Source organism: Sceloporus undulatus, chromosome 1 (assembly GCF_019175285.1).
Source record: "Sceloporus undulatus isolate JIND9_A2432 ecotype Alabama chromosome 1, SceUnd_v1.1, whole genome shotgun sequence".
Taxonomy (NCBI): Eukaryota; Metazoa; Chordata; class Lepidosauria; order Squamata; family Phrynosomatidae; genus Sceloporus; species Sceloporus undulatus.
The window spans coordinates 298,027,735-298,052,975 of NC_056522.1; the positions used below are offsets into that span (position 1 = coordinate 298,027,735).

General features: G+C 40.4%; 1 protein-coding gene across 5 annotated transcripts in view; it reads left to right on the forward strand.

The window, feature by feature from the left end:
* TRIM44 (tripartite motif containing 44) overlaps positions 1-24,913 on the forward strand; it is a 197,973-nt gene extending 173,060 nt beyond the window's left edge. For 2 of the 5 annotated variants that reach the window (XR_006105019.1, XM_042479206.1), the window contains 2 exons: positions 17,461-17,551; positions 24,586-24,913. Coding sequence is in view for 3 of the 5 variants with exons in the window: in XM_042479206.1 (XP_042335140.1) it covers positions 17,461-17,512 (52 nt within the window). In the remaining 2 variants the exon portion in view is untranslated. Of the gene's footprint in view, positions 1-17,424; positions 17,552-24,585 lie in introns of those variants that run through there. The other 3 variants (XM_042479225.1, XM_042479195.1, XR_006105016.1) reach the window with 2 other exon arrangements.
* The last annotated feature ends 328 nt before the right edge of the window (positions 24,914-25,241 follow it).

Sequence of the window (25,241 nt, forward strand, 5' to 3'; positions counted from 1 at the left end):
ACATCCTTGACATATAATGCTATTCCTCCTCCCTGTGATAATCACTGCCTTCCTTTCTAAATGCTCACGGAATGACTGTTCAGTCATCTGTTCTAGAATTATTCCTGTTATTGACATTGGGTAGTTACCAGGATCCTGAACATGAGACCTTATTCTTTCCAATAGTCTATTTAAACGTCTATTTAAGCTGCACATTCAGCATGCTTGGATTTATCGTTAGGTTGCATTTTAAAAGAGAAGAGCTAGCAGAAAACAGAAGTACTTCTACATTTGGCTTCTAAAAGTAGAACTGAAAGGACTGATCTTTTGCCAAACCAGCATGCCTTTCCTACTCAAAACAAAATGATGTGATTCCTCCATTAGCAGCTGATTGATCTCCGATTATTTACCTCTGTGAGTGAGCTTCAGCCTTTTGTCTCTCACTGTGATAAACACAACTAGGATAGAGTTTGATCTTAGCATCAGTTGGAGGAAAGAACAGCATATTCCATTAAGGAATTGCTCATACAGAATGGCATTGAACCCCCCATCTGTTCCATACCCAGCAGTCTATTCAAGTGGCTGTAAAATTTATTTATTTATTTTGTACATTACACTTTAAAATATCAAAAAGTGCTGACTGAACACAACACGTTTTCATTTTTTGCAGCTGTAAAATAGTGCGCCATGTCATGAATTTATTTTTAAATGTATCTGCTGTGCATCCAGAGCCTCTCACAACAGTTTAAAAACTCAGTGTAATTTTTTAAAAAAAAACATTTAATTTAAAAATGCAACAAATTACAAAAGCAGTTAAAAGACAGAAGCTGAGATCAGATATTATAGGTTTAAAATAATCATTAAACCAGATAAACTTTTAACCATTTCCTGTGCTGAATGTGGATTATGTGGATTCGGACACTCCGTGGGCAGAGGTAGTTGGTACCTCTGCTCTGTCATGGACGGATCACTTCCTGGTTGAGGTTCGACTTAAGGCAACTACCCAAATCCCCCCCCGGGGGTGGAGGACCAATTAGGAAGGTCCACCCTCGAAGGCAGATGGAACCCAAAAGGTTCCAAGAAGCCTTAGAGGGGTTTATGGTTGGATCTGATGGTGATTCTGTTGATGTCCTAACTAACATCTAGGACCATGACCTCTTCAGGGCTATAGACAGTATCGCTCCTAAGCGTCCTTTCCAGCCCGCTTCCAATAGGAAATCATGGTATACTGAAGATCTCCAGGAAATGAAGCGGGCCGCGCAACGACTAGAACGTAGCTGGTGGAGACACCAGAACTTATCCGACAAGACACTCCATGAGGCTCTTTTGAAGTCCTATGGAGTGGCATTAAGCGCATCAAAGAACTCCTTCTATGCTGCGTGTATTGCGTCTGTGGAGTCATGTCCAGCAGAGCTGTTCAGGGTGGTTAGGGAGCTGACTCAGCTTCTTCCAACTCTGAACCCTATTTTAGAACCAACTAAGGCCTGCTGTGACGATTTCAACAACTTCTTTGCAGATAAAATCTCTCAGATAAAGGCTGATCTTGACGCTGGCATTTCAACAGAAACTATAGGAGAGGCATCCAGAGCTTCCGTGGTCTCTATTAAACTGGATCACTTTGAGTTTGTTCATACTGATGAAGTGGACAAGCTTCTTGGAAGCGTTAGGAAGACGACATGCTCTCTCGATCCCTGCCCTTCTTGGCTGACCATCCAGGGTGGCGATGCTGTAACACTATTGTTACAACGTATTATCAACGCATCATTCAGGGAGGGAAAATTTCCATCAAGTTTAAAGCTAGCAACAGTCAAACCGTTGCTCAAAAAGCCCTCCCTGGACCCCCTTGGTAAGGAACAACTATAGACCGGTCTCATTGTTGCCATTATTAGGCAAGGTGATCGAGAGAGCGGTCGCCGTCCAACTCCAAGCAGTCTTGGATGAAACCGATTATCTGGACCCATTTCAAACTGGCTTCAGAGCGGGTTATGGAGTGGAGACTGCCATGGTCGCCTTAGTCAATGATCTCCGTCTGGGCATCGACAGGGGAAGTGTGACCCTGTTGGTGCTTTTGGACATCTCAGCAGCTTTCAATACCATTGACCACGGCATCCTTCTGGAACGCCTGATAGAGTTAGGTATCGGGGGTACTGCGCTCCAGTGGTTCCTTTCCTACATCTCGGGCAGATTCCAAATGGTGCAGCTGGGGGACACTTGCTCCTCTAAGAGGGAACTGACATCTGGTGTCCCTCAGGGAGCTATTTTGTCCCCCACTCTGTTTAACATTTACATGAAACCGCTGGGAGAGATAATCCGGAGACACGGGACACGGTGTTATCAGTACGCTGATGACACCCAAATATGTTTCTCTGTGCCTCTGACTGATGCAGTGACTGGCATCTCTCCTCTGAATGCCTGCCTGGAGTCGGTAATGGGCTGGATGAGGGAAAACAAACTCAGCCTGAATCCAGAGAAAACGGAAGTACTGGTGATAGGTCCCCCAGGCCTTAGAAAGGAAATTCATCCACCTGTCCTAAATGGGATCACACTTCCCCTGAAGGACGAAGTTTGCAATTTAGGAGTACTTATGGACTCGTCCCTGCAGTTGACATCTCAAGTAGATGTGACGGTCAGAAGTGCTTGCTATCAACTCCGGTTGATACGCCAACTGCGACCCAAAGGGACCTTGAAACTGTGGTACATGCTCTGGTAACCTCTCGCTTAGATTTCTGTAATGTTCTCTACATGGGGCTACCCTTGTACCAAGTCCAGAAGCTTCAGTTAGTACAAAACATGGCAGCCAGATTGGTCACTGGTGCGTCCAGATTTGACCACATAACACTTACCTTGAAAGATCTTCACTGGCTGCCCATTCGCTTCCGAGCACAATACAAGGTGTTGGTTACTACCTGTAAAGCCCTACATGGCTTAGGCCCAAGTTACTTGAGGGACCGCATCTCCCCATATGATCCGCCCTGCACACTCAGAACATCTGGGAAGAACTTATTGGTAATTCCACCATCCAAATATGTTGCCACATCCCAGATGGCCTTATCAGTGGTGGCCCCGCGGATGTGGAATGATCTACCCGAGGAGCTCCGTCTGACAACCCCCCTAGAAACATTCAAAAAGAGGCTTAAAACTTTTCTTTTTTGTCAAGCCTTCCCCCCCTGAAGAATGAAGCTGCCTACTCTGTTGCCATCGATTCCCTACGCTTACCCCTGAATGTGAACGATTGTGTTTAAAATGTTTGTGATTGCACGGTTTTATTATGGGATTTTATCTATTTTATGCAATGTTTTTTATGGTTTTTTAATTGTTTGTACACCACTTTGATCTGCAGAAAAGCGGTATATAAATAAAAATTATTATTATTATTATTATTATTATTATTATTATTATTATTATGGTAATTGCACCTTAACTACATTCATAGGTCCACATGTTCCTCATACTTGACCTAGCAGATAAAAGCTTGTTGGAATTAAAATGTCTCCAGTAACTGGTGAAATACATAAACAGTATGCCCATGGTGTTCTACAATATTGGAGAAGCCCCTTAGAAGACCTTATCACCATCAACCTCCTTCCTTCCCTAGGTTACATAGAAAAGTACCTTGCCTTCTGATTTTAGGGAACAAGCAGGTTGATATGGAAGAAGGTGGACCTTCAGATATTTCAGATCCAATCCATCTAAAATGGGGCTGGGCAAAGTGCAGCCTGTAGGGACCACCAAAAGCAGTGTGCAAACAAGAATCAAGGAACACAAGAGACACTGCAGACTGGGCCATCCAGAAAAATCAGCAGTAGCAGAACATGCCACAACCCATCCTGGACATAAAATACTGTTTGAAAACACTGAAATTCAGGACCATGCCAACCACTACCATGTCAGGATGCACAGGGAAGTCATTGAAATCCACAAACATCTGGATAATTTCAAACGGAAAGAAGAAACCCTTAGAGTGAACAAAATTTGGCTACCAATCCTGAGGAATAGCAAAATAGGGACTCAGCAAATGCAAATGGGAAACCACTCAGAGTCAGGGGCTTTCCCAGCAGATAATGATCACCAATTAGCAGACACCAATCCTCTTTTGCATTAGCCTCCCAGCCTGCCATCAGCACAGAACAATACACATGCAAATCACTCCTGCATTCCCAGGCTCACACAGTATATATACACCCACTTTTTCCAGGCAAGCATTCTCTGAAGATGTCAGCCACAGATGCTGGCGAAATGTCAAGAAGAAACTCTTCTAGAACATGGCCACATAGCCCAAAAAAACCTATAAAAAACTATAGAAATGAATCAGTGTGTCAGCTGTATATTGGTGACAATCAACTCCAAAATCACAGACCCCAGTTCCATTTAGACCATGGCAAAGTTATGCACCATTGCCTGTGTTGGCTAGGGCTGATGGACATTGATGTCCAACAGTGTTTGTTACTGGAGTGCCACATGTTTGTTGTTGTTGTGTGCCTTCAAGTCTTTTCTGATCTATGGTGACCCTGAGGCGAGCCTGTCATGGGGTTTTCTTGGCAAGTTTCTTCAGAAGGAGTTTGTCATTTCCATCTGCTGAGGCTGAGAGAGTGTGACTGCCCAAGGTCTCCCAATGGGTTTATATAGCTGATGTTATGGAAACTCACACTCTGGAGACCAAGGAATCAAATAGGGATCTCCCCAAATTGTCTTCTGGAACCATTCTCCAAGGAAAGAACTTGAACAAGTACAGAATGGTGCCTCCCATAGTCAGACCCATTCCCATGAGAACATCCAGGAGAAACAACAGGGATGAACTCTTCTCTCTTTCTCTCTCAGTTCTCATCCTTCATCACCCACCAAAGTGACCAAGGTTCTCTCAGTCCCCAGACTAGGCTAGAAGCCAGGCTGAAATAAATATAGGGAATTTAAAAGTGAATACACCACCACACATACAATGCAAATACACATATTTTCCCTTTCATAAAGTCCTAAGAAACATAGGCAGTAAAAACAGCTTGGCAGTTTAAGAACAAGAAAGAACAAATGCAGAGTTAGACATCCACATCTGTTGTTAGCTATGTATCAAGTCATAAATTAAAGCAGAAATGCATTGATTATTTCCAAATGCTTTGTAGATTAATCTAAGAAAGTAGTAATTTGCTCCCTAAAACATGTTTTACAAGGTCATTTCCACTCCACCTGTTTGCAGGCAGCTTTCATTTTCTATGAATGAACAGATTGCAACAATTTCAAATAAAATAAGTACTACAGATCATGGGATGCTATTTTTAAATATGGTCACTCGGACAGCTTGAGCTGCAGTATGGTTGCAGATCAGGGTAATATGTGAACCCTAATCAAGTATTTAGGCTAGGGTTAACCTGAAAGCTTATGGTGAGACAGCAGGCTCTTCCCACTCTGTCCTTCAGTGTCACTCTTTTCCTATGGAAAATAATACTGTAGTCTGAAATTGAGCCTCAACTACTATGCTACCCAGGAACCTAGAAATGTCCAGGGGTTTCTAATTGTGGGATAGGGCTGCATACACAGGACATTGTCCTCATTAGACTGTTTCCTTTCCCCAGGGAGAGAGTGATGTCAGACAGGACAGATGGTTCCCTCTCCTCATACATTCCAATCAGTTCTGTCCTGAATGCCTGAATAGGGTTGTATATGCCATTTTTTGAATGATTTTCTGTGCTTTATAGCATCTAGGAAGAAAAACTGGTGTAGTATAGAGAGGTGAGAAAGCGTTTGGGTTTTGATATCAGCTATGTGGTATAATAAAGGTAGTGGTAGGGGTATAATAAAGGCATTAATGTTTCTAGCGTTTTTGTGTCTTCTAAATTTTTCCCTCCTTACTATCTTTCTTCTTACTGAAAATCTCAGAATAGAGGGACAAGTAAGCCCTGTTGCAACATATCTGTTTGTGTTCTGGCAGCCTACAGTGATCGATATCAGCTGCTTGTTCATATGTTCCCAAGAATCTTCTCTGTTCTCCTGTTTTCAAGGGAAAACCCCAGGCTAATCCCCATGTCTTCCTTGCTTTTGGCCTTTAATCTGCACTCTGAGGAATGAAGCATGACAGCAAGAGAAGATTCAGCCCTGCCCTTCTTCCCAAACACTGATGGAATGATAGGGAGGAAGAAAAGAGATGTTTCTATAAACAAAGCACACAGAATATTCTCATTTGTCAGTTGCAAGATGCTGTAGTGGGAAGAATATTCCTTAATATTCCTTTCCTTAGTTCCTCAATATTAATTCCTGAGGTGCTAGCAAAAGGACTGGTGCATGTTTCTGTACATTTTTTCCTTATTCTCTTTTTATTATATTTTCCTGTGGCATGATTGTTTGTGAGTAGGTCCCATTTTAAGATTAAAACCATGAAAAGGAAGGAAGAGGATGCAATAAAATGAAAATTTGGTCATATGAAGGTGAATCTGATCAGCCATTTGTCATTGTCAACACACAAGCTTTCTGCTCTTAGAGATAGATTAATTTTATTCAGTCTACACAAAATCAGGAGGATTTCCAAAAAGATGAGAGATTGGGTCTCTAAAAGAAAATAACATTCTTTAATACTATTTTTATGCAATAAAAACTTCAGCTCATGTGTTGAGTATCAGTCCAAGTAAACAGTAGCGAATGCTGCCTAACATCTCACACTCGCCTGTTTGACTTTGAAGAAGGTACACAGTCATATATGTTTCACTATAACATACAGGTTTGGGGGTTGTTTTTTATTCAAAGTTCTGCTTGTCTATTCTGCATTGTTAGTGTGTAGCAATGAAGGCACATTGCCCCACTTTCTTGTTACTTTAACAATCATTGTACACAGTCTTGGGGCCCATTGCCTTCAAGGGACATGTCATTACAGCATGTTTCTCATTAAATAAAAGAGATTGTCAACAAATCTCAGTTCATCTCAATCTCAGTCAGTTGTTACACTATTCCGAATAGAAATCCAATGTAATCATTGTCTTTAAGTGTGCTTTCTTCACAGCTCTTTTGGAAAATAATTTTAAAACCACATAATCAAGTAGTCATGTGTATAATGGAGAGAATGTCATTTTACTCATATTGCCACAAACGTGGGTTACTGACTTACTGAGAATCTGCTTTCCTGGTCTGCCCCGCCCTAAATGTCAGGGAACATAATGTAGTGGATCTCACCCATGTGGATCTCATATATTTTCTGAGGATTTGGTCTGGGAGAGGTTGTCATTAGGCAGCAGGCACATCATCTGATGCCTAGATCCACAGTGCTATGCTGCACCAAGGCTCACACAGTTGTAACCAATAAAGTTGGGGCCTTTTTCAATTCCAAAATTTCATTCATGTATTGTATTATTTGTTTCCCTTTTCTCATACCCCTTCCCATAATCAGCCAAACATTATACTTTTTTCAATTTAATTGGCTCATTATTCGTTGTTAACTGCCCTCGAGTCAACCCCAACTCATGGTGACTCTGTGGATGAGACATCTTCAAGCCCCCCTATTCTCCACTGCTCTGCTTAGGTTCTCCAAGTTCATGACCATGACCTCTCTGATTGAGTCTATCCATCTGGCTTGTAGTCTTCCTCGCTTTCTACTACCTTCTACCTTTTCTAACATTATTGTCTTTTCTAATGAGTCATGCCTTCTCATGTTGTGACCAAAGTATGACAGCTTCAATTTGATCATTTTGGCTTCCAAGGAGATTTCAGGCTTCATATGTTCAAGAACCCATTTGTTTGTCTTTTTGGCTGTCCACGGTATTCTTTGCACTCTTCTCCAGCATCACATCTCAAATGAGTTGATATTCTTCTTACAAGCTTTCTTCATAGTCCCATTTTCACATCTATACATAGTGACGGGGAATACAGTGGCTTGGAGGAGTCTAACTTTAGTGTTCATTTGTATATCTTTAGACTTTAGAATCTTATATAGTTCTTTCATAGCTGCCCTTCCCATTCCTAGTCTTCTTATTTCTTCACTGCAAATCTCTGTTCTGATCAATATTTGATCCTAGATACAGGAACTCTTTAACTGTTTCAGTTTCCTCATTGTCTAGGTTGAATTTATGTATTTCTCCCATGGCCATTATTTTTGTTTTCTTTATGTTCAGCATTAAGCCTGCCTTTGCACTTTCATCTTTGGCCTTCCTTACCCATTGTTGCAAGTCTGTGATGTTTCATCCTTCCAGCTGAAAGTCAGCAACTGATAACATACAAAGTTGTTATACTAAATTAAACATTAAGTTCATATATAATAATAATAATAATAATAATAATAATAATAATAATAATAATTTATTTATACCCTGCTCTTCAGCCAAGGCTATCAGAGCGGCTTACAGTTTGTAAATTAGACATTTCCCTGCCCTCAGGCTTACAATCTAAAAAAAGACAAGACACAAAAGGAGAAGGGATTGACAGTAAGGAAGGGGAAAAGTCCAGCAGATCTGCTCTCCCTCGGAGGCCTGTTGGATCTGGCTTGCCTTCCTCTCCTTCAAGATGATGGACAGAGGGAAGGCTCTTCTTCTTTCAGGCAGGCCTGTTAGAGTTGGTTTGCCTTTCTCTCCTCAAGATGGTGGATAGAGGGAGGGCTCTCTCTTGGCAAAGTTAATTCTGACTGCCAGCAGCACTCCAGCATCCGGATTTGTAATTTGGACTTTTTTATATCCATGATGGCTCTGTCCTCTACAACTGAGCTATGATGTCTTACGTAAGGGGGTGCGGGGTGAAAGGACTACATCAATAGAAAGTGGTTGGAGTTGAATATACCCATATATGATAGCGTGTTATTGCAGTATTCACTGATATTAAGCTTTGAAAAACATATTTTTTCCCTTTTCCCATCACTAAATGACTATCACAAGTATGTGTAGCAGTGAGGCTAGGAACTGTTGTGACCTTAAGGTGTGAACTATGATAGATTTGCCTTAGGGTCATCATAAATCAGAAATTACTTCAAGGTACACAACAACAAATGTTATGTTGTATGTTTATGACACTGTGTGTTCAAGACCTCAGTAGACATAGCTTTCTGGGTCAACTAGGGAAACAAAGTGGTGAGAAACATTACAAGGTTGACTGAGCCAATTGGTTCCATTGCCTGGTTGTAGTCCAACTTGAACTAGATAGTCTTTTATATCCCTGAAAGATATTTATTTGTACATGTAAATATTATACATAATATACAATACAAAAATGTATGACTGAAGCCTCCCACATCACTCACCTCTCACAAAAGACAAACATCTTATGCTATACTCCTCAATTTTTCATTGATATTCATAGGACTCTAAATTAATAAAGAGCATCAGAGTGTTTTGGAAGCTTCTTTGCCAATGCTGTCATATTTTCTGATATGACAATTTTCTGGTAAGAAAGTTCAGGAGGCAAAGATGAGAAAGAAAAAGAACCGGAGTGGGAGGGGAGGGGGCTACTAGGAGAACTAATAATAATTTTGGTTCATCTCTGCAGATGTTGTTCTTGGTGACATACTGATGATGACTGACACATGCGTTATCCTTCCAAAGCCACTCTCTGATGTATATAATGTGTGAAAATTATTTTGAGGGCTTTTGAGGTGTGAATGCGCCACACATAGCCGAATCTGTGAGCTGCTTTGGGCACAGCTGCTTTTTTGCTGCCTCCAGCCAGACTGCAATGAACATATTCCTCAGATCTATAATTTCAAGCATGTGTTTTTAAACAAAGATTCCAAGAGCTACCTTTCACATGCTGAATTTCCTCCTCCCCTCCCCCTGATGAGTTTCTTTTAATCAATATATAGCCCGGTGCAGATGGGCTGAAAAAGACGCCCTCACCACGTGCGAGGGGCGGCGCTTCTAGATGCTCCTTGCATGTGATGAGGGCATCCTCACTGCGTGGCACCAAATAGATGGTGTGCATAGCAGTGCCGTCACTACAGCATGGCTTCCGGATGGAGCCGCGCAGCAGCGACATGCTGTTTGCAGCGGCATAGAAAGGAGCTGCTTTTTAGCGGTCTTTTTTTGCGCAACCACGCCATGCAATTTGGTTGCTGTGGCATGGCTATACGAAAAAAAGAGGCGGCTCTCCTGGCTGCCTCTTTCTGGCGGTCTGTGCCCCGCCTTTAAAATTTAGCCTCTCCGCCTCATTTCCATTCCTTTGTTGGCTTTGAGCCATGAAAGACAGTGCTTCCCAGCATGTCGACTCTGCTGCAGACAGCTATGCCCCACTTCTATCCCAAAACTGCACGGCATGTTTTACTGTAACCTCACTTTGTCGCTGGCCTTATTGCTAATGTCTTTTTTTCCCTCAGCTTCATGTTCTGTGTCCCTTCTTCCTAGGAAGCAAATTATTCTCATGTATATATATTTCCCCTGTGCAAAGAACAAATTAGTACTTCTCCCCCCAAATCACTGCAGCTAGCATACTGTAAGTTGCATACAGTGGGTCCTTGATATCCTCTGGGGTTTGATTCCAGTACCCCCCAAAATCTGTAGGTGCTCAAGTTCCACTATATACAGTGGCATAGTAAAATAGTATATGCAATGGCAAAATCAAGGTTTACTGAGATGGTCGAGGATCAACAGAGGGATATCAGGGTTTTTAGTTTTAATTGCTGTTTTTATCCTTGATATTGTATTTTTAATATGTTATACTATTTAATACTGTCTTAAGGGGGGGAGGGATAAAGTGTTTTTAATTGTTTTATTTTATATTTTACTGTTGTTAACCGCCCGGATTGGTTTGCCAGAGGGCGGTATACAAATAAATATTATTATTATTATTATTATTATTATTATTATTACTTTTCAGAATTTTTAAAAACTTATTTTTAAGCCATGCGTGGTTGAATCCATGGATACAGAATCCATGGCTATGAAGGGCCAACTGTTCAGCTTAAGCCTCCATATATTTTTATAGCAGGAGGAATTCACTACCGCTTTGCACAGCAACCCTTCCACTTCAAGGTTCACCTTCTTTCTATACAACACCCCCTCCACCTCCATTTAATGGCTGGTGGGGAGCAGAGAGCCTTGAAAGTAAGGTCTGGCTATGCTTTGGACTAACCCCACAGGGCTTCTCAAGACAAGAAAGGGGAGACATGATGTAGTTTCAACTGGGCAGAAATTTATGCTTTATCTCCTGATGCAGGATCTCAGCCAGTGTTTCATTTGTGCCCAGTTTCACTAGTTATAAATTCTAGAATATATTTTCAGTACCAGAGTTGTGGCCTTAAATATGTGAATAATAAGTTGCTCAGTATGTATGGAGTGCATCTTCTTCACTACTGAGCAATTATATGTTATCCATGCCCCTGTTAAGGATTAGAATTAAATGCACTGTTTCCACAAACCTGAGCCCTAGTCTTCCTTATCTTAGACACTGAGCTTTGCTTCTATTTCATTTATGTTGCCAGAGGACACACACAGTCACTGGTAGTCTCCCAATCCCCTTGCTAAATGTCATATATCTGTATGTATGCATCCCTGCACCAGTATTGCAATCTTGTACCAGTGCTAATCCCAGAATTCTATTTTAATGCCACCACAGAGCTCACAAGTATCCCTCCTTTTTACTTCTCAAAAAAGCACCCACTAGGTTTCCTCTAACATCACATTTTGAGCCTGAGTTGTTCTTCGCCCAAAATAGTACAGACCTCTGAATAATGCCAGAACAGTAGGAACTGTGTCTCAAGTTAGCAGCCCTGGTGAGATTAGATGGCTTTAAAATGGTGCCACTCACAGATTTGTCACCATCCCCTCCCCCTTAGCTAAATAATGAGAGGATTGCAATTTTTGCTCCCTCTCCACCCTATTCCTTCCTTCTTGAATTGTTTGCGATTTATTGCAAAGTTTCACTGTTTTTAGCATATTAATTAGAATAATATAGATATGTGTCTATCTCACTGCATACTGGTGCAGCAGAAGACTCAGCTGACAGCAGGTTCTTGTGGCTTGTGTGTGCAATGAATTTGGCAGATATGCCATTCACATATATTATAATGTGCTCTTGGTATCTGCTGGAGTTTCATTCCAGGACTCCTCATGAGTATCAAAATCAATGGATGTTCAAGACCAATTAAATACAATGGCCTGGTAAAATGGTGTTCCTTATATAAAATGCCAAAATCAAAGTTTGCTTTTGGGGATTTTTAAAAAAAAGATATTTTCAAGTCATGGATGGTTGAATCCACGGATAAAGAATCTGTGGGTACAGAGGGCTGACTGTACTTTGAATTTGCCATGTTAATTGTTTGCTTTGTTGTTGTTGTTGTTGTTTGCCTTCAAGTCGTTTTTTATTTATGGCAACCGTAAGGAGTATCATGGTGGCTCTCTATTGTTTGCTACACGTAAGCTTCATGTAGGAAGCAGTTCCTAATGGAAATATGATCTTTTGTTGTGTTTCTTCCCTAGAAAGAAAGGAAGAAATCTGTTCCATCATGTTCTCTGCCCCTGCCAATTTGAATAAAGTTTAATCCAAAAACTACCAAGAAATAATTTGTTTCCAAGGAGTCAGGAGAAAAAAATAGTAGATAAAGTGATTCATTTCTCACCGTCACCTTAAGTAAAGAAAAAGGTTAGGTAATCAAGTATATCTTCCCATTTCTAGGATCTTTGGTGAGCTGGCTATAAATGGTCATGAGTGCATGATATCATTTGCCTCATTTAGGTTCTGAGTACTTTGCAAGTATGGGATATACTCTGAAAAATGCGGGAAGAGTCTGTGTATGCATTCAGATGTGTTTCCCAACAACCATTAAATTAATTTCTAAAAGATGGCGATAACTGAGCTAATAAAACTAGAGCTCGACCATCTCTATTCAAAAGCTATTAAATCCAGATCAATTAATGTACTGGGAAGCATTTGAATGCGTCCCAAGAACATGTTTCTAGGTTTTCACAACACTAAGGGGTTTCTGGTAAAGGGGCTGTTCACAAATCACCACTAACAGAAAGGAGATAGGAATAAGCATTTTCATGAGACAACTTTGGCAGTGCATCCTCTGCCCAGCTTAACACAGATTCTGCATCCTCATAACCTGCAGTGTGCAAAGGCAGGGACATGTGTAACCAAGTGTAGTACTGAAAGCACTTGTACATATGTGGGTGTCCTCCATGTACTTTATTCCTTCTTTAAACTCTCTGTACAGATTGTTGGAATGCACTCTTTGAAAAAACACCAAAAACCAACCCACAATGAATTTCCATGCCTTGCATTATTCGGGTACTATTTGTACTTGTCACTTGATAACTGATAATGTATGCTTCAAGTTGACAAATGTGGATCACCACATAGCATTACCTGTTATTGCTACTTATGATAGGTAAAGGGACTCTGATACACACTAGACTTGTTATATTTGCATATGAACAGGGTCTCATGTGTGAAGCACTTTGGAAACCTGTGGAAAATGTCTTCTCTTAAATGAACTTAATAGGAAGTGTGATGCCTCAGACACAATGGTATTGCTGTCACCACTTCCTTGCCAGTTGTCAGTGTGCCACTTCTTTCTTTTCTAGGTAACACCCTTCTCTCCAGAGTATAGTTAGTGAGAAGATATAATGGAGACTTGATGGAGCATATTTTCCTGCAATCATCAGCCTTTTTAATGTGTTCATCAAACCTTTACATTCCCATAAAATAAAAATTCATTCTTTCAAGAGTTGTCTTTTTCTGCTTAATTGCTGGATTTTTCTCCTTCTTCTGCTACTCCCATTGTGTCCAGTGTTCTCTCACTTTGGCATCCAGATGCTTTCTAGTTTCCTTTTTGTTAAAGACCAGCTTTGCCTTGCAGTGGCTCCTGAGCTAGAATGATATCTTACATAAACTTATTCTCAATACACTTTCCTTTTGTTTGTTCTGGATGATGGATAGGTCATAAAACAGACTGCAGGGAAGATTAATACACAGGAGAGGCTCTCACCATGTGCACAAAATATGGATGACTTCCCTGCGATCTTCACTGTGTTAGCTAATATTCTTCTGCTAATCTGTGGAACTGAACAGAACAGATTGAAAATGCCAGTTATGTTATTCTGCCATTTCCCTTTCACCTGTCGATTTTGTTGAACATCCAGAGTTACATACAGCTACATAGACAACTGTCTGGGCAGTATAAAAAGAAAAGTGCTATGTAGACTAATTTACGTGAAGTAGAGCCATAAATTATAATATGTCTTATTATAATAGGAAGGGGGGAGCTGTGTGTTATTGAAAAGGATACTTTCAAGTTGGGCCCTGTTATTAAGCAGGGTAGACCATGGTCTATATTATGTCCACCAAACATCTTCACCTGGCCATCTTAAGCATCTATCACCCCACCATCCCTATCCATCACCATCCATCCACCTTAGTGCCACTGTTCTTGGTTTGGGATACTGTATATGGTTTCCTATAGTATATGAATAGTAAATAGGAAAAGTTAGGGGCTGGGGTTTGACTGTTATTAGCCAGCCAGCAAAAACCAATCAGAGAAATTATTGTTCTCAGAAGGACAGGTTGTGAGGTGGTTAGCTTGCCTTATAATTTAAATAACATCTGATTGCAAGTTTACATAATTTGAGTGCCTGGTTTTCTGGAATATGAGATGTTCAGTAATTCCACAACTGAATGCTGGGTGAACAAATAGTTTCGTATTTTGACTAATGTTCGGCTTTGTTGAATCTGTTTACTACCATTGTCACTGGTCTGATTTCCTAGACTTTGGGAAAACATACATGCATGTATGCTGAAAATTATTCATATCCAGGTGTAAAGGAGAAAAGGTCATGCTAGTATCAGAAGTATAGGCTTTGTTTATATATGCACTGATGTCTGGAAATTTAATCAGAATCTTTCAGGTTATTGATTGGTGAAGGTACAGTGAGCCTGCCATACTGGCGGGCTAGCCATCCATGAAATTGAGCTCCCACTTCACTCTGCCTCATATTAGTCAGTGGAAGTGTGCACTCATGGGCATGCTGACACAGGCTCATGCACATCGCGGCCCATTGAATAATATGGACTTGATATCCTGTGGGGTTTTTTTTCTGTCTATGAGGGGTGGGGGAAGCAAATCCCCATGGATGGAAGATCCCACTGAATATGCCCATTCCTGAAGATGCCAGCCACAGATGCTGGCAAAACGTCGGGAATAAACTCTTCTAGAACATGGCCACATGGCCCAACAAACCTACAAAAAACTATGGATGTCAACCATGAAAGCCTTCAACTTCATATTTTAGTTTCCTTGTTGTCTAGGTTGAATTTATGTATTTCTCCCATGGTCATTATTTTTGTTTTCTTTATGTTCAGCAATAAGTTTTGCATACCTTTAGTGGGATATATATGTGCTAAAATCACATATAACTACATAAAGCAGTTGTTGTTCTGATCATGAAGGCCCTTGGCACTATCAGTTGTCGTATGGAAAACATTTCCCTCTCTGTTGCTGTCTCTCAGTTGCTACTTTCAATCAAGCTCTTTCATTTTGAATTTAAATCTTCTTTGCAATTCCTAATTAATACATCTTCCCCAACAGTTTTCTGTTTAGAAAGCCTTCATCTCTCAATGAACGTTTGGTGCTTCAGTGAACTGGCAGCTAACAGCCAATAGCAAGAAAATGTGCATGTGGCCATCTGGTCTGCCCTTATTAAATTTTAGGTTTAATGCTGAATAATGCTGTTGCAGTTTGTTATATGTGAAGCACATTCCTTCTCTGTCTCTCCACTGTCACCCTTTGTCTTTTGACTGCTCCTCTACTCTTCCTTCCCATTCCCTCTATTTCAAATATGAGAGAACCTTTCAGAAAATACTGGGTTTCAAAGACCTGTGTGTAATTTGGGCATGGTTACCTGAAAGTAAACAAACAAACAAGAAACCTCTCCCCAAGCTTCAAATTACAACAAAAATGAGTAAGGGAAAATAGTGTATATGCCTACTTAAACCAGAGGAGGAGGAGGAGGAGTATTTGACACTGACATTTGAGCAGGGTTGTTTGTGTAATGGGAATCCATTGAAATTATGAATAAAAGGGCCATTCTGTGAATTTCAGAGGTATAACATACAGTAATTAGTTCACAGACTGATCTAATTCAGATGCAGTGGACATCCATGGATGCCTCTGTATTTGACCTCACCCACACATTGAGTTCACACACTTCTCTTTTTGCACTTTAGAGATAACAGAAATGTTATGTTTTCAGTTTAAACTAACCACAGTTTACCAGAATCTCCATACTTCAGGAACTATGGTTTGCTTAAACTCCAGATACTGGGGGAAAACCAGGAACTGAAGTCAAGATTCAATTTTGTCTTGTTCTGAAACTGATGTTTGAATTTTGATATTATAGGGAACTGTTGTTGATTTAAAAGTGGGAATGCTTGATATTCTCATCCACTAAGTGAAAGAGGAAGGTAGAAAAACTCTGTTAAGTCTAAGGCTCACAGTCTTTCATTCATATAGCGAGAAGGGGCTTATAGTTCAAAGCACATGTTTTGGAGGTAAACCATCCCAGTTTCAATCTGTCATCTCCAGTTAAAAAGATTAGATAGCAGGTAATAGGAAAGCCTTGTGCCAGTGAACCACAGCCTATCAAACCAGGGAGAAAACCTGGGCTAGATAAATAAATAGTTCAGCTTCATATAGAACAATGTCTTCTATTCCTCTGTCCGTGGTTTTCTATTACATATTAACTATTGTTTTGTTGTGAAGTCAAAGGCTTTCATGGCCGGCATCTATAGTTTTTTGTGGGTTTTTCGGGCTATGTGGCAGTGTTCTAGAAAAGTTTATTCCTGACGTTTCACCAGCATCAGTGGCTGGCATATTGTTTTGTTATTAAGGAATGCACAACCTTGTTTAAGAAAGCATAGTTTAGAACGATATAAAGAATGTTATAGTTATATTTATTTTAATTAAGGCTTTTAAAGAATTCTTTAACTAAATAATAAAGCTTAATCTTTGTGAAGCTACTAAGACTGAGCTATCTGAGAACAGTGTATAAAACTTTGCATAATGCACAGCCAAGCCAAGGCACTAGGAGATGAGGGAATCTGTTAATCTCCATGAAGCAGCTACCAACTCTCAGTCTGACTTGGGGACTTGCTAATATTTAAACCAAAGGGTGTTTTTTAGTATTAGTGGGAAGCAGTTTTATTCCTCTTCCATTGAGGCTTGTGGATGTTGTAGTAAAAAGCAAATGCACATTTATACACCGACTTGTAGCTACTAATTTACCATATTTATTAAGTTGCAATAGTGTGCATCCACGTGCTTGTAGCTAAGATTTTGGTGCTGCCTGCAATTGTTGTCTCTAATGTGATTTTGACCGTGCCTTTTAAGTATGTCTGTCATACTGTGATAGCTTTATACTTAATATTGATTTGTGGCCACAACAGGCCTTAACATCACATCTCCTATTGCAGTAGGAGACAACTCCTACTACAACACACAAACTTAATGACATATATAATTCTACATTTATTCTACATTTCTTTTTCATATAGGCCTAACCATATCCCTTCTCCAAATCTTCCCCAAAGGGACAGCAGATACAATGATGATGATCCATCACCTGCCAATGGACCTTGTTGAGCAAAGTGGAGTAGCAAGGCTACTGAGGAGTCTAAACAGGTACTTTTTACTCAGTAATTATAGATGTGATCTATAATACATGTCCATCCTATCCTTTTTGGCTTCTAGGTGGGATACAGACCGCCCAAAAAGGGCGGTCTCCTGCCGCCCTGGTTTGCTCCGCAAGGCAGCCACAGTGGACAAACCATGCGGCTCCGTCACGGAGCAAAAAGAACCCGCAAAAAGCGGATTCTTCTTGTGGTGCCTTTGTGAAGCTGCAAGGCACCAATGGCGCACTTGCGGCATCACAAAGGCACTGGGACATGTGGACGCTACGCGTCCGTCACGTCAAAATGGCGGTGCCCATATGTACAGGGCGCTGCCATTTTGACGCCCTCGTCACGTGCGAGGGATGAGTCACGTCTGGAAGCACTGCCCCTCACACGTAACAACAGCACCCCGTAGGGCCCGTCTGTACAGCGCCCTTGTTTAGATGTATGAGATCTGAGTTCAGATGTTACTTAGCCAAGAAGCTTAATATGGGTAGTCTTGACCATGACATTAGTTCTTATACTGAATCAGTCTCAGAGTGTCATTAGGATGAAATTAAATGAGAACATGTTGTTTTCTGACCTGTAGTCATGAAAAAACAAAACAAAAACAAAAAAAATGAAACAGTGCAAATAATTCATCTGATGTCCTCTGTTATGGTTAGGAAAGTATTTCAGTTTTTCATTCTGGTATTTTTACTGAAAAGAGGACTGGATGGTTCACAAGCAACCACAAAAGAAAGAAAAAGTAAAAAAAAAACAATGAAACTCACAAGAGATGCTAATTCGTTTATTCTGTGCACTCTTGCAAGTAATAATTATAAAATGTATTTCATTATGAGAAAGGTCAGATCAAACCAGGATCACTCACGGCTGGATCCACACTAAGTTAGTTGAATTTGGTTCCCATTGAAATCTGTTGAGGGTCTGAGTCCTGCCATATTTTCTTAATGTTTTTTTAAAGTTTAGAAATAGTCAAGTTTCTTCTGCTACGAGAGCATATATCCTTCCGGATCAATTGCAAGACTAAACTGTTTCTTATGTTTGGACTAAAATATCACTGTTTTATCTCAAAATGTCAGACAAATGTCTTTCCAAGTGCCTTTCCTTCCAAGTCATCTGAGCCAAGGCATTTTAAGTGGTATACCTACTATCTTTGCCTCCTACAATTTTTTCCCCAAAATTCAAAAGGGTATCTAAAATGTCAGTGATACTTGCATTACAGGTTCTTTTTTCTGTGGGAAATTAGGACACATCCTTTTCTAAGACATTTTACAAGCAAAACAATGCTATCCAGCTACTGAAAACTATTTATTTACACTTTCACCCTGCTCATATGATACAGTTTGTGTCTCAGTAACACTAATGGCTTTTCATTAGTTGCAATAAAGTTGATTCATGTGCTGGGAAAAATGCAGCCAGGCCTGTCTGATCAGTAATATTTTAAAACCTCTTGGGGGTCCCCTCCCCCCAGGCAGTAGTCAAAGGAAAGGGAACAATAAAGTCTTGCTTTGGGTTTAATTCCAGGGGAGGCCATGGATACAGTTCAAACTCTAGCAGGCTTTCTGGGGAGATGGTTTCACAAAGGACACTTTGTTCCCTTTTGGGACAGATGCCACTGAATAGTAGAGTTCATTTCTTAATTATTTCTCCAGGGTTGTGCCGTTTCCAGCTTGCTCCCAAGCACTTTCACACAGATACGCTTGGAATGGCACAAGGGGTGGGGAACAGCTCGAAGGATTTGGTTTTTATGCATGGCGGGGCTTGTGTTCTCTCATCTCTGAGCTCTGTTTCTAGGATACCCTTATGGTCTTCATTTATGGAACTCATGTTATGAACTTTTTCAAACTCCTCCTTCCCATCACCTATGATGTACTCTGATTTTCCTGCTAAGCTGCTTTATGTTTGAGGCCCAGGCCAACAGTTGAACATAAGCTCTAAATAAATATTTAAAATGACAATTCCTTGCTTACCAGACTGTGGATGAAGGCACTGAAAGTTTGCATTGTAAAGAATGATGTGGAATATTCAGTGAAAGGTTTGTGATAGCAAGACCTTGATGGCAAATGAGATGTGCTTAAAGATGGTCAGTTCAAGGGGAGGGGAAAAATGAGAAACCAGACCACAGAGGTTTCATTAAATTCTACCCATTTTAATCCAATGGTCTAGTCTCAACCCTTCTAACATCAAATTAATGATAAAATCATTATAAAGCAAAACTAGTGGTATTTCCAGTCATTATTAATTAAAATGAAGACCAGTTCTTCTGTAACAGCATGTCAAGGGAGCATTTCCTGACTAGCAAGCAATCAGAGCAAATAATCTTTTTAACTTTCTTCTCATCTGAAATGATTGTAGATATGTCCTCTTGCATGTTCTTCAGACTTTTAACACATCATTTTGCAAAGTAGAAAACAAACAAGCATAAAACAATTGGGAGACCTTTTTAGAAGCATGTGCTCTGTGTAACCAAATAGGAAGGAGAAGTTGAGAACAAAATCAAGACATTTGCATCCACATTGTGACAGGAAACAAAAAAAACCCAGGCATATTAGCTGGAATTAAAAATTATATCAATCACATTCATCTATTCTCTTTTGTAATAAGCATTGCATTAGAAAATATTATGCGTGAAATAACAATACAGTGCTTCCTCGGGTTACGAAATTAATTCGTTCCGCGGCCGCTTTCGTAACCCGAAAAGCCTTCGTAAGCCGAAATGCCATAGGCGCTAATGGGGAAAAGCCGCGATTCCGTGTGAAATAGCGCCGAAAAGCACCAAAAAATTTTTCGTAACCCGAAAAAACCTTCGTAACCCGGAACAATTATTTCCTATGGGATTTTTTCGTATCCCGGAAATTTCGTAACCTGGGTATTTTGTATCCCGAGGTACCACTGTATTGTTGAGTTTGTATTGTTGTTTTTTTTGTTTGTTTGTTTGTTTTTGTTCTTTGTCATGATGAACCAGTTTTACAGAATGCCTGACATGTTCAAAATATACCTTGTCAAATTCTGGAAAATCTTTGATTGGTGTGTTGAACCAACACATGGCAAATTAGATTATCAGAAGTTCTGGGTCACAAATCTGATTACTCTGTCAGTGATTGATTTTCAAAATTTATGACAGAAAATTCAGTCAGTGTTCTTCCTGACTAAAAACATTGACAAACAGTAAGGGCCTATAGCAGTATTGGCTATACTGCTATACTATACTATAAAAAACAAATTAAGTGCTTACAGCCACATCATTTTACAAAAATAATAACCCTGATTCATATGTGCTGTCAAGAGGTGGTAGTGATAGTACCGTTTGGGCATATGGCTTGGGTCTATATTATTTGAAAGACATTATCTCCCTGTATAAGCTCATTTTAAGACCATCTGGAGAGGCGCGCCTCTCTGTTCCACCACCTTCTCAGGCTTGTATGGTAAGAACAAGGGGCAGGGCCTTCTCAGTGGCTGCTCCCAGACTTTGGGAATTCCTCCTCATAGAAGCCAGGATGGTCCCATCCTTGCTGTCCTTCCAATGGCAAGTTGAAACATGTTTGTGCTATCAGACTCTTACAAACGGCTGAGGTTGAGCTCTTAAAGCTATGGGGTGCTGGTTTTGAAGTTTTTTAGGGGTCTGTATATAGAGTTAGTTTTATAGTTTTATTGTTTAAAAATTTACTGTTTTTAAACACTTTTATATTTTTTAATTTTATTATATTCTTTTAATGATGTCTTAATACTGTACTAGTTTAATTCTATTTTAATGCTCACTTTTGCATGTATTTAATTGTATTGTTCTTTTAATTTGTAAGTCACTTTGTGTCCCAATTTGGGGGGAAAGTAAGCTATAAGTAAATATAATCATCATCATTGTCCTCATCATCATCCAAATATTCATATGGGATGGGGAGTGGCTTGCAGCAAAATTATTATATCCTTTTTGGAAAAGTCTCTGAAGATGCTTTTTGAGCAGTCAGTGAGACCCATAAACTGGAGGCATTGTTGCAAGAGCCTGATGGCCCTCTGTATTTTTAGCTGCTCTAGGAAAAGATGGAGTACCTCAGCATCTAAAACTGACAACCCTTTCCCTGTAGGTTGACTTAAATTTTAACAAGCTCTTTGTGTCAATCATCTGCAGAACATCTTTCAGAATACAGAAACCTTGGAAATTTTCCATAGAGCTATCCATGGGTTAAAGTTTTCATCACTGTCAAACATATGTGCTGAGTTTTCTATCTTGCCTTGTTAAAAGGGTTAGAGGCAGAGAGGAGCTATAATGTAATACATTATTTAGCTTGAAATGGGGAGGGGGATTATGCTAGTCCCTAATGTCTTCCAACTGCATTTCCTACTTATTTCTGTTTGCCTTGAGTTGGTCCAGGTTTGTGCTTGTAATTAGATTGAAACAATATAAGCAAGATACGAAGGTGGTATGAGAGAGAAAGAGAGGAGGGCATGATCTCATGGCAAGAGTTTTAATAAGTTAATTGCTGTGAGAGATGGCATTCTATCTAGAGTTTGAAATACAGTTTTAAAAGAAGGGAAAACAACCTGGAAGATACGATCCTGAGGAAAGCTAATTCTGAGCTTCAGCAGTTTGTTCTCTGAGTACAAGTAGAGTAAATACATGTAGCAACTTGTTCTAGGCACTTCACTTGCTGTTTATCTCCCAAGACCTGTACTGCTCTTACTAGGATGGCAAACTTGGTCTATTAATATGCACATGTTTGATTGCAGATTCAGCATTTCTTTCTGTTACCTCCATGCAAGCACTATGGTTGCTTTTATTAGCAGTGGTTAAAGGTTACAGCTACTGAGCTAAGTAGAGGAGTATTTCCTTCAGCATATTCATTGTCATGAAAACAACATTCAGGTCTTAAAGACTAGTGCTGTGAATTGCTTAACCAATATTGCCAACTATGAAATCAGTAATCTACAACTGCATCTTAAACTCAGGGCCCATTCACACTACATTTTAACCTGGATTAGGATTCGATCCTTGCACGTGAAGTTCATATTCACCCCGAATCCCCCACAAGCGAATCAGAGGCTTGCACACCCGTTCCACGGCAAATGCCCCTTAAAACGGGTTAAAAGAAATCGGGGCAAATAGCATTTCTTTTGGGAAACCCCGGGTTCTGCTGAATATGAACTTGCCCCCGATCATGATCGGGGCAAATTCAGGGAGGGATTTAGGTCTGGGGGAGGGCAGAGGGCAGGGCATTCCCTCCCCTTCATCGGAGAAGAAGTAGGAGGGAGAAGGAAAGATCCTGGATGCAGAAAGGGGAATCGGAGGCTCAATGGTGACAGAAGGCTAAAAGGGGAAATCAGGGTGACGAGGGCTGCAAAGGGCTGCCAGAGGGAGGGCAGGGGGGCTGGAGAAAGTGACGGAGGAGGAGGATGAAGGAGCCAGGGGGGAAGAAGGGGGCCATGGCCATTCTGTAATGGAGCAGGAGGAGGAGGAGGAGGAAGGAGCCAGGGCAAGTCAGAGGAAGGGGAGGGTCGGAAGGAGAGAGGAAGAGGAGGATTGCTAAGGGAAATTGGGCTGTGGGGCCAAGCCGGAGGAGGGATGTAGGGAAATCAGGCTGCAGCAGAAGGTGCCTTTTTTATTTTTGACAATCTATGTGCATGATCTTTTGGGTGACATGTCTGTGTGCTTGCTTGTGCTACTTTCATTTCCTCTTGCTCCTGGATTATTGTTATTGTTATTGTTATTAGTGTTATATGTGGATGCTACAGTCAGAATGCCTGCACTACATTTCCCTTTTATACCCAATTGATTGTATGGGTCTACTTTAGTTGGAACTGACAGGTCACTCTCTCTCAGCCTCAGTGAAAGGCAATGGCAAACCTCTGAAGAGAATGTAAGCAGGAGGAAAAGGGTCGGTTCAGGTCAGGTCAGAGACAGGGCATGAACGGAGCTCCCATCAGGCACCTTCACCCCCCCCCTTTTTTTTTTTTATTTTTTAATTTTTTAAAAATGATAAAAAAATGTGCATGTTTTTTGCTTGAGGCAGATATATAGATGGCTAGAACGTGGCTAGCTGCTTGTTCCCTTTCATTTGCTTGCTTCCAGCAAAGAGGAAATGTTGCAAAGGGCAAGACTTTTTTCCTTTGCAAATGAATGTTACAATTCGAATGTTACAAAGTTGCTCTTGTCAATTTGGCAAATTGATACATGCTTTTGCTACTGTCTCTAAGGAATTCAGGGGTAGCCCTGAATTGCTTTCGAAACCAAAAAAGAATACATGAAAAGAAAGCAAAATAAGAATGCATCCTTTTCTGGCATTTCCAAGGTGAGGAATTTATTATTATTATTATTATTATTATTATTATTACTACTACTACTATATGTGTAAGAGGCATTCTGAGGTGGCATGGAGCTGGGGATACAGGATGCATTAGCTTGCATTTTGGGGTTGAAAATGGGGCCAAGGGCAGATCATAACCTGCACTGACCCAAATGCCCACAACACACACACACACAAGGTTTTTAAATCTGACAAAATGTGCGCATTTTGGTGCATTTTGTGCCTGGCTCTTTAAAAAAAAAAGGAGGGGGGAAAGCATACTTCCGATGCCCCAATGAGTGCTGCATACGTCACCTATGACGATCGCTTGATTGACAGCAGGCACCTTCATGTTAAACCCGATTTCCCCAAGAGGGCATTCGGGTTAAAATGCCCCTGATAGTAGTGAGCACTTGCTTACGGAGAGATTCGGGAGGGGGCCCCCCGAAGCTGCCCAGTTCCATCCAGAGCAAAACCGCCAGTGGGAATGGGGCCTTAGTGAAAGAACACTAGCCGTGAACACTGTGTATGGTATTTCATTGTGCTGGTGTAATGGCTTGATAGGATGATGATCTTCTTTAGCCTTCCATTGTGTGTAATGAAACAACTGTGCTTTATTTTTCCTGCTGTCTTCAAGTGTGCCAAGTTGCCAATAAAGATTTTGCTATGGTTTGGAATGTTATTCCTGTTCTGAATCCCATAAGCCTGAATTGAAGACTTGCCATTTTTGCCATTATTCACTGAATTATTTTTTCATTTGCAGAAGGATGCCTCTACATTCATCCTCCAAAAGATGAAAATCTCCTGAGGTCTTAGAAGATTATCTTAAGTTCTGAATCTGTAGCAGAAGTAATCAATTACTTTTGCCTTTTTAGTACCTTTTTTCTGTTAAAGAGTGTCTTCCTCCTACCAGTAGCAAACATACTGCTTTTTTACACCTAATGAGTTATTTGCTGATTAATCACCTTATTTCTAAAGATTGAGAGACATCTTCTTAGTAATTCAGTACAGCTGAAATAACATGTTTTTCCAGTTAACCTTTCAAGATGTGTTTGAAAATAAAAATGTTATTTTACAGGACTGTTTAAAAAGGCTGTCTGAGTTTCACTTTTACCTTTCTTGGTTTTTTGTAGTTGCTGCTTAATTACACTGAAGAGGCTTGACAATCTAATACACAGCAGAAGCAAGACACACATCTTAAAATGTTCAAAAGATGGTCACTTGTTCATAGAAAAGGCCAACATGCTTTGCCCTATGTGCAATCTCCAATTCCAGAAGGCTACTTGGAATCACTTTCTGAAATTTCTGAACCAGGATCTCTGAAGTGATTTACTGGTAACCAGAAACTCCCAATTAATTGACTGGCCAGTAAATGATTTGAGGGGACTAAATACCCTAAAGACACCAAGCTAAACAGGG